A 10,599-nucleotide genomic window follows, 5' to 3' on the forward strand; every position below is an offset into this window, starting at 1 on the left:
GGGGGGGGGGGGGGGGGGGGCGCGTGTAGAGAAGTCATAACAATTGCAATTCCTTGAAGTTAATATGACAAGCAAACAGAAAGGAGGTTGTTGGGAGGGAGTGGGGAGAGGGAGGAGGGAGGGACGTTCCAGTAATGGGCCACAATAATCAACCACATTGTATACTGACAAAATAAAATAATATATTTTTTTAAATGTTCACATTTCTAGTTAATGCCTATTCAACACCTATCAAGATAAACATGCTATTTTACTTCTATTAAAATGATAAATTATAACAACAAATTTCCTAAAACTGAAACACTCTTGTATTCTTGGGATGAACTGTACTCTGCCAGTGAATTTTTTAATGAAAAGCTGGCCACTATTTGCTAATACCTCCTTTAAAGTATTTGGATTACTATCTTGGAGAAATTTTTCATGCTGTCTCTGTCAAGTTTTGGTATTTGTATTTTACTGATTTTGTAAAAAGTTCCAGGAAGTTTTACTTCCTACATAATATGTAATAGAGTAATGGTTAAAAGTTTAGATTCTGAGGTAATACTGTCTAGGTTCAAATCTCAATTTTGCCACTTGCCAGTTATTTAACACTGGACAAACTCTTCACCTCTCTAAGGTTCAGTTTTCTTAACTATAAAAGACATAGCACTGTTATAAAGCTTAACTGAGATGATTCAGGTGATTATGCTTGCATTGTGTATAAACTAAATACAAGGGTACTTTTAAAAGTTCATAGAAAGAGTTTATTTTTATTTTTCCACAAACATTTTTGAAGTACCCTCGTAGATGTTAACTACCATTAATAGAAGCCCTGGTATACAATACAATCAAGACTAATGGTTGGTTAAATGAAAAAATAGGTTAGAGGAAAGCATAAAAAAAGATACACAGATACACAATTTAAACATTTTATTTTAACTGAAAATTTACAAATGTACATTTATTCTCCAATTTTCTGACATGCGGTCAAAGCTTTCTCTTTGAATAGAGGATTCACTGAATGAAAATCTACATTAGCTTTTTTGCCCGAACCACACCCATAATACATCATCAAGGATTTTTATTTTTGGTTTCTTTAAGTACAGTTAGAAATTAAAAACACTTTCAAAGCAATCCAAATGCTAAATCTAGATTTTCATGACTTTTCTAAGTTATAGTTACTTGCCCACATCTAACTAGATAGTAACTTTTTATAGTTTTTTGCAAAGCACTGCATCTGTCTATATTTAATTAAAGTACATAATTACAATAATAAAAAATTTAAAACAACCACCTCTTGGTCATTGTATTCTTCAACTGGTAGAATAAACCTGTAGTCTAACTAGAAAGTGGTAGCCTACAAGCTACAAGCATTCAGCTTGCGATGTTATCAAGCTCATATTTATTTCCAGAGGGAACAGAGAGCATCAATGAATCTAATGAAGCTGCTCAAGGGAATATTAAATAAGAAAGCATCCACTGCATCATTCTCATGTTCTGGAATAGTTTAAAGAACATTACAATTATTGGTTTCTGAAAGACTGAGAAGAATTTATGTTTGAAAATGTTGAGGCCTGGTTCTTTTAAGAAATGCTTTAACAGCATTATTAGCAGCATTATTTCCTCCATTTGTGTTTTCTCTTGTGTTCTAGGATCAATACGTGTCAATCAAGTGGTTTCAAAATTATTTTGACTTTCTTTATATCTGACGTCAATTTCTATCTTATGATCTTCATTTCATTTAATTTCTTTATACGCTCTGTTCATAATAAGTTAAACTAGTGGGTTAATTTATATTGCACATATGTATGAATAAACCCAAGACCAGATCGTGGATTTATTGATAAGTTTTACATTTTTCTGTACTGTAACTCATTAACTGCTTTTTTCCCCTGGGTTTATTTCACTGTTTTTTCCTAGCTGGTCAGCTGAATACTTCATTCATTTATTTTCATTTCTTATTTAGTAGTATATTTAAAGTTGCAATTTTCTCTTTAGCACAAGGTTTTGCCCATGGATTTTTATATTTAATCTATCACTCTTTTTCTAAAATTTGATTCCTCTTTAGTCTAACAATTATTATTATTATTTTTTTTCCTTTTGTCTCTTTTTTCGTGTCCGGCAATGGATCGCAACCCTCAGTGTCGCGCCCAGACCGGGACCGGCAACGGGATCGCAACCCTCGGTGTTGCTCCCACACCTCGCTCAGCCAGTGAGCGGGAACCGGTCTGTATGTGGGATCCGAACCCTCGGCGGGAGCGCCACCGCGCTCCCAAGCAGCGCACTGTAGCAGTGCGCCACCGGGCCGGCCCCTAACAATTATTTTTAACATATTTAAAATTTTAAGAGTTGACTTTTTTTCATTTTAGTATTAATTTCTAGTTTTACTCTATTTTATTTAGAGAATACAGTCTGCAGTATAGTTGTCCCTCAATACCCACAGGGGACTGGTTTCAGAACCTCGTCCCCCACCCACATAGATACCAAAATCCAGGGATGCTCGAGTTCTTCATACAAACTGGTATAGTATTTACAAATATAACCTACGTACATGCTCCTGTATACCTTCAATCATCTCTAGGTTACTTATAATAAGTAACCTAGAGATGACTGAAAGTGATGTAATATAAATGTTACATAAATAGTTGTTATACTGTATTGTTTTTAATTGTACTATTTTTATTGTTTTTCTTTTTCCTGAATATTTTTGATCCACAGTTAGTTGAATATGCAGATGCAGAACTCCCAGATATGGAGGGCCAACTGAACTTCAGTGTTTTGGAGTCTACTCACATTTTCTTTTTCTACTAATACGTATATAACTAACTTCTGTAAATGTCCAATTAGCTTTGAAAGGTGTTTTTTTATATTTTCAGGAGTTTCAATTCCTCTCGATCCTTGTCTACTTGTCTGTCATACAACAAAATAGGTAAGATAAAAGTTTTTGATGTTTCTGGTGAAATCCGTCCCTCCCTTATCCTCTTTTCATTAAAGGTTCTGTAATTGGACCCCCTCAGCCAAGTCTGGGACATACTAGTTCTATGCTTCCGTTTTAATAGCCAATGAGGCAATTGGCTGATCTGAAGTTGAAGCAGTGTTACTTCCTGGCCTGGGTGTTTCTGACTGCAACCAAGTTATCCCCAGAGAAGAAGTAGACTCTAACTAGGGCACTCATTTTTCCCTACAGTAAAAGAACCTTACTATATATAGTAAGATTAGTACTGTTAAAAATCTTACTGAGCCTCCAAAATGGGCAATATTATGGTTTTGAAGGTTTGATTTTTGTTTTGGAATTTTGGCTACTACACTCTAGTGTAATTATCGCCCCCAAAAGGGGAATACTTAACAATTCTCGGGATCTTCTTTTGTTTTGATTAAAGTTGTCTATTTCTGGGTGATACTTTTCACAATTTATAAGATGAAGTTGGGATCCTTCTCTGGTTACTATTTGTTGCTTTATGTTCATTTTGTTCAGTTGGGAAAGTAAAATTCTGTAAATCTGTGCCACCTACCAACATCTTTCCTAAAAGACCTCATCCATATTTTGAAACTTTCATGGAAATCTTATAAGCTGCAAATCTGCATTATTATATATGAAACCAAAGCCTTTTATAAGAAAATAATTCATTTAAAAAAATAAGATGAAGGGCCGGCCTGGTGGCGCACTGGAGAGTGCGCCGCTTGGGAGTGCAGCGGTGCTCCTGCCAAGGGTTTGGATCCCATGTGGAGACCGGTTCCCGCTCACTGGCTGAGCGTGGTGCGGGCGCAGCACCAAGGGTTGCGATCCCATTACCAGTCAGTAAAAAAGACAAAAAGGAAAAAAAAAATAAGATGAAGAGAAAGGTGACTACTATATATGTAAGTAACATGTATAAGTTCTTTGATAGGCTCCATATAATGAAGACCTATGCTAGTGGGTATATGCACATATTTTTGTGTGTAAACACTCATATATAGTGACATATAAACATATATATGTATTTAAAATAAAACATTTCTTTATAATATTCCAAAAACAATTCTGCCTTTCTGCCATGCTTTCTAAAAAAGTATCTACCATTCATTCTCTCCTACCTCATATTTACTCTTCCTTCTCAGTCTTATCTTTTGGGCCTCAAGTCCTTTGATTTAATCACAAAAAAAAAAGATCTAGGAACTTTAAGATCCTTAATTTTACTGGGACAAGTATCAAAGTGCCTGCATTCTAGTTTCTCCTCCATTTAGCAGACATTAGTCTTCAAGAGAACCATGCTATTCTCCTCCTGAAAAGACAAGCTTGAAAGATTTTAAATTTCCTATGGAGTATACCATCTCCCACCCCACAAAGAGTACAATCAGCAGCTTACCTTATTAATTCTAGTTGTGCAAGTTCCTGATTTGCTTGAAATATAGGTTTTTTAGTGAACAGTTCACCAAGAATACATCTAATGGAAAAAATACCCATCATTACCAAATGATTTTAAATTCACTACCAAAAGTTTCAAGTAAAATAAACCAGTCAATAAGTCTATCTTACCCACAGCTCCATACATCAATAGCTGGTGTATAGCGTTCTTCTCCCAATAGCAGTTCAGGTGGACGGTACCATAAAGTGATGACCTTGTTAGTATATGGGCGACTAAAAAACACAGAAAGCACTCTTTAGAGTTAGTATTTGTTGGAGGAAGAGAGATTCTCCTATCAAAGCAATCCTAACTAAAACCTCTGTCATCTGCCTACTAAATACAGTCAGACTGAGGCAACTGTAATCATAAAAAGCATCTGAGAGCAACCTGAGTAACTGAAAAATTCCTTTAACATATGAAAATTAAAAGTAGTTGGCTTGTGTAACTGTAATTGGGTCAAAGAAAGGTCTTTTTATCAACTTACCTGTTCAGTACTGATTTTCCTTTTCATAAAAACTTTTTAAAGGGATTAACTGATTTAAAGGGAATTGATTAATTTTGACCAAATCTGGCAAGTTACTAATGGGTGACAAGATACAGTTCAAACTGGGACCACCTAACAAAAGTTTTCAACTTGACATACGTTTGACAATATTTCATTGATTTCAACTCACTGATATATGAGTAGAAAATACAGAAATGCAGACTATAATAGTTGAGGTCTATTCTGAAAAGAATCACCAGCAATGGTACTTTGTCAGATGAGTCCTTTGTCACCTTCTAAAAAGATGACATATACACACTGCTCTTTATTTGCCGTAGAAGAGATCATCTAGCCAATATGAAGTCAAATTTGACCATTACAGTACAAATCCTCCTACAAAGTGTTTTCAATCCTCAGAGAATGGTCACATTCTAGTTGATTCATGTGAATGAAGTGGGTCCTTAGAAGTCAGTGGTTTTGTGACTGATCCAAGGTTAGAGTATACTTCAGGGTGATCACACAGGCATTTACACCAATTCTAACCATCTCTTTTTAGAGATGTTTTCCAAATCACAAGGACTCAATGGCTATATCATGGGAAATTCCCCCAGAAAGGGTGCATTCCAAGTTCATTTGCCTGAGGTTGGCTTGGACCTGGACCAATTTTAGGAAGAAGGAGAAGGAGCATACTATTTTTAAACCAATTCCCTCTCGCCAACTATAGATCTGAAGTTCCAGGCAGCATAAGATCTGTCTGACCTGCTCTACCCCATGCAGCCAATTTCTCCTAAAAATTTAAACTCTAGTATTATAAACCATAAACCTGGGTATCACAGCATTACCACAGATAGGACTATAGTAACAGTGTTCCAAAACCAAAATAAAAAGTTTAATTGACTTTGGTAAAAATTGTGAAAATAAAGACAAGAGTCTAAGATGTGTATTTTTAATAGAAAGTTAGGATTAGATTTTTAAACATTCCTAATGTGCTTTTCTTAGTGATTTTTCTTTACTGGCATCACCTACCTTCACATAATGAGGAAGTATTTTAAACTCTAAATACTTTAATTAAGCTAGACTTAATCATTCCTTAAAATATGTTCAATTCTTTATTCCTTAACTCCTTTTAAATTTGAAATTCCTTCCCTGTTTTTCTCATTCAAATATTTACTTCCTTCATGACATAGTGAAAGACCCACCTTCTTAAAGTCTATCTCTACTATTAACAATAAATTTATTTTCACATTCTTAAATTTATATCATACTTACCACTGTCTTGAACCCTCTATATTCTATTTTCTATCTCCCCAGAAGGTCAAAAAACCCAATACCATTCTTTATTATGCACCCCCACACACAAAGTCCCAAATAATGCTGGGCACAGAGGAGGCACCTTAAAGTATATGGCCCTGCAACTTTAGGTGACATACATGATCTGGCTGGGTAGGAGAACAAAGTTTATAAAAATTATGATGACTAGTGTCTTTCAAGGGTCCATAAACATATGAAACCTATGGTCATATTATCAAAGTGTAACTAGATAACTAGTCTTAAGGAAATGTTTGAATTAATATAAACATATCTGCAAATAGTTAATTTTTATCATTTTATTTATTTTTGGTAGCTGGCCTGCACAGGGATCCAAACCCTTGACCTTGATGTTGTAATATCATGCTCTAACCAACTGAGCTAACCAGTGAGCCCCATTAAAAAAAAAAAAAAAATTAAATACCTTAAAAAATAAATGTTAAATTATAGAGAAACTGCACAAATTCAGGTGACTAAATTTTATTTAAAAACATATTTAAATAGAAGGTTATTTATATATGCTACATATCAATTTCTAAGCAATATTTATAACATAGTCACATTTAGCAGTTAAAACTAGACTAGTTCATTTTTTTTATTGACTGTCTTATCAAATTCAGAAGTGAAAATATTTAGTCCATTTTCAAAAATGATTAAACACAAAACTAGATGAAATATACTTCTGAGTGTACAGCAAAAATATTTAATGTATATGAATTAATGGCTTTTCCAAATATTTCCAAATGCTTATTTTCTATCAGAATAAAAATAAGAACTAGGTAAAGACTGAGAAAAAAACATTCAACAGTAAAACTTAACACAGAAAGTTCAATTTTAAAACACTAATATAATCTCAAGATTGTGGAAATTCTTTCATTTACTGAGTAAATATTCAGATTGGTATATACTTTTTGTAAAACAAAGAACCATCCTGACATTTTTCTTTATACTCAATGAATACCAACGAAATACAGATCAGAGACGTTCTATCTGTTCAGTGATAGAGTCCAACATTTTGCCTCTTAAACAATCTAAGGAATTCCAGAGATTTGGAGGGCAGGGGAGATGACATATGGTTATGGCCTTCCCTACCTTGAGGGCTGAGAAGCAGCACTGTACCCACAACAAATCAGGCACTGCCATAAGGGTGTGTCCCCAGGCTGGCACATGGCTCAGCCTCATATCACTCTAGATATAATACAAAGCAAACCAGATGCTCAGAGCAGAATCCTAAATCCCTGAAGTATTTGGGGATTCTGGATAATCCCAGTTAAAATTTACAAACCAGAGTTGCTGCCTTTGTTAAGAAATGAAAAAAGAATCATGTACATAAAAGGAGATACTTAAATTAGCTCTAAAATGCTTCATTTTTCCAATACAGATAATCAAGTCTGCACCTATTTCTCTTACAATATAATTTGAAGCAGAATCATGTACATAAAAGGAGATACTTAAATTAGCTCTAAAATGCTTCATTTTTCCAATACATATAATCAAGTCTGCACCTATTTCTCTTACAATATAATTTGAAGCGTTTTTGAGACAAAATAAGGAGAGCCTTCAGTTAACTAAATTCATCATTTGCACAAAATGTCATGTCACACACGTGACATTCAGAATTCACTGTAGAAACACCTACCAAACCTTCAAAAGAAAAAAAAAAATTCCAACCATTTTTCACAATTTCCACAGCTACAACCCTAGTCCAAGCCATTATTATCTTTTCACTGGTACTACTGCAACATTATCCTACCTCGTTTCCTTGCCTCCATCCCTCATCCCCCTACCTTTCTTCTTTTAACTTTTTTTAAATCACAAAACCAGATCATATCACCTACTTGCCAAAACTGTCCAGTGATTTCTCACTGCAACTGAATAAAATTTAAACTTTACCTCAATTGATAGGGCCATACACCGAGGATCCCACCTGCAAACACACTGGGAAACTTTTTGACCCTTAAAACTTCCAAGCCTGTTCCTAGTCTGTACGCTAGCTGAGTTCCTTCTACTTTCTACTTGGAATGTTCTTTGCCCTGGTCTTTAAGTTTTCCCTTTCTTATCACTCAGATCTTACCTCCAATTTACTGCCTCAGAGAGGTCTATTCTAACTGCCCTAGCAAAACTTATCCCAGCAACATCCCCCCACCCCATTTGACCCTATAGTCACTATTTTGTTTGTTTTTGTTGTACTTTGTATTTTAAATTCTCTCCTCTACCCAACAGGTACACTAACTTCCCTTATTACCATGTAAATGAGACAAGGGATTTGATCTGTCCTTCACAGCTCTATCTCTAAAAACCAGCCAACAGGTAGGTATTACCTGGGTCAGTGTCTGGCAGTAATAGAAAGCACTTATTAATACTTTAATTGACTGACTTATGCCATAATTACATAACAATAAACAGTCTTTTTCTCATGCTCTTTCCCTCTTCCTTTCTATTTTCACTTTCACTTTCCATCTTTTGATTTCCTCCAAGAAAAATAACTTTTAAATTCCTGCATCATCACATTGCTACAGAGAAACAAAACTAAACTTTTTCCAACTGATGCTATCATCTTACTAAGACCATTTGTCTTACTTGCCCATTCTTATGACAAATGCAAATTTAGAAGTCCTGTAAGGATACATCATAACACATCCCAAAGCAAATTTATTACCTTTTTCTGCAAACTGTTTCTCTTTTCCTGTTTCCTGTCTCAGCATACAGCACCACCATTTTTGGTGGAGACTGTTAGCTGTTCTCTAAAATCTGTTCTTTCTTTCTTCTAAGGCAGCTGCCCAGCTATGCTATATTTCCCATCTTCCCTTCAGTCGGGTGTGGCCACATGACCAGTGCTCTCCAGTGGAACATGAGCACATATGTGATAAGTATTACTTCTAGGCCTGACTCATAACTCCTCCCTCCTTTTTTCTCACTGCTGGCAACAGCTTTGGAAAGCAAGTGCAAGATGGCATATCTTCCAACCTGGTTTCCTGAATGACTGTATGAGGCAGTCACCACTTGACCTGGTGATATGGTTAAATATTAACTAATCTTAATTGTGCATTGAGGTAAGCAACAACCGCTTGAGATTATTAAGTGAAAAAAATACATAAACTTCTTATTCTTTAAGCCACTAAAATCTGAGGTTCTCTCTGTTACAATAGTTTAGCCTACCCTAGTTGCTTAAGCAGAGACCTTACAGTAGGAGTGGAGACAGGGATGTATCTCACAACATACATTCAACCATCAAATTCTAACAACTCCACAACCTTGTGATATAATTCATCTCTTTCTTTTCAACACCTATGCCCATTCCCTGGTTCTAGCCATAAACATCCTATCCTGATTTACTGCAACAGCTTTCTAATTGACTGTCCTTGCTTCCAGACTTACAAGCCAATCCACTTTTCAAAGTGTAGTCAAAGTGACAGTATAAAATTAAGTGTGAAGGTGTTAAACTTTTAGTACACATCGCTTCCTTCTAGAGAATAGCCACACAAGGTGTATAAAATCCTTTATAATTTGGTTTTTGCTCTAACCACACTGAACCTTCAGTTCCCTAAGAGGGATGAGCAAACGCTCATTTTCCAGAGCAAGGAGAAAAAGCAGAGAGAGAAAAGAGCTAGCAAGAAAACTTACAAGAAGTTAGTGGTGCTTTAATTATGTTTCAAATATTTTCAATAAACTAGTTTTTAATAAGCTAAGTTTAAAAGGAAACTCATAAAAGTCAATGAAAATAACTTTTATTACAGACAAGAAAAAAATCATGATGATTTATTCAAAAATTTTGCAAAATAGGTACCATGCATCACTTTCCACCTTATTATTTAATGAGAAACAAACAAACATTGAGAGAGTATGCAAACAGAAAATTTTAACAGAAAATACCAAGGCAGATGGAGTTAGATGAGAGTAAGACCAATTTCATATATCACCCAATTTGGTAATAGTTTATAGCGCTATCAAGAAAATATTGCATGTTATGATTAGAATGCTATGTTTACAAATTTAAAGACAAAAGTAAGTGGAGTTAGATGAGAGTAAGACCAATTTCATATATCACCCAATTTGGTAATAGTTTATAGCGTTATCAAGAAAATATTGCATGTTATGATTAGAATGCTATGTTTACAAATTTAAAGACAAAAGTAAGAGAGACTGAAACTGTGTTTTATAAACAGGAAAATTAAAGCACCGTTCATTATAAAAATAGATCATCTAAAGGTAGACAAGTGAAAATCCAGAATCCTCAAAAATAAACATTTCAGACTTGGTCTACTAGATGTGCTACCCATTGTCAACATCTTAAAGACGATCTTGTTCAGAACACAAAGAGAAGCAGTAAGCTGATGTGATTGTATACGTGATTTTTTTTTTCATGAATTAAAACAAAAATTATTCTTGAGGCATGTATATCCAGTCTTCACAAAAGGCAAATTAACCCCGGGGGTGGGGGGG

The 10,599-nt window shown here is 34.9% G+C and overlaps 1 protein-coding gene across 1 annotated transcript in view; it reads right to left on the reverse strand.

Moving 5' to 3' along the window:
* LOC103608371 (cyclin-dependent kinase 13) overlaps positions 1 to 10,599 on the reverse strand; it is a gene marked incomplete at its 5' end in the record, with an annotated part of 51,606 nt that overhangs the window by 32,408 nt on the left and 8,599 nt on the right. Inside the window, 2 exons of the mRNA XM_008592815.1 lie at positions 4,326 to 4,403; positions 4,496 to 4,597. Of these exons, the coding sequence (XP_008591037.1) occupies positions 4,326 to 4,403; positions 4,496 to 4,597 (180 nt within the window). The remainder of the gene's footprint in view (positions 1 to 4,325; positions 4,404 to 4,495; positions 4,598 to 10,599) is intronic.

This window comes from Galeopterus variegatus, unplaced genomic scaffold, assembly GCF_000696425.1.
Source record: "Galeopterus variegatus unplaced genomic scaffold, G_variegatus-3.0.2 Scaffold8352, whole genome shotgun sequence".
In the NCBI taxonomy this organism is placed as follows: Eukaryota; Metazoa; Chordata; class Mammalia; order Dermoptera; family Cynocephalidae; genus Galeopterus; species Galeopterus variegatus.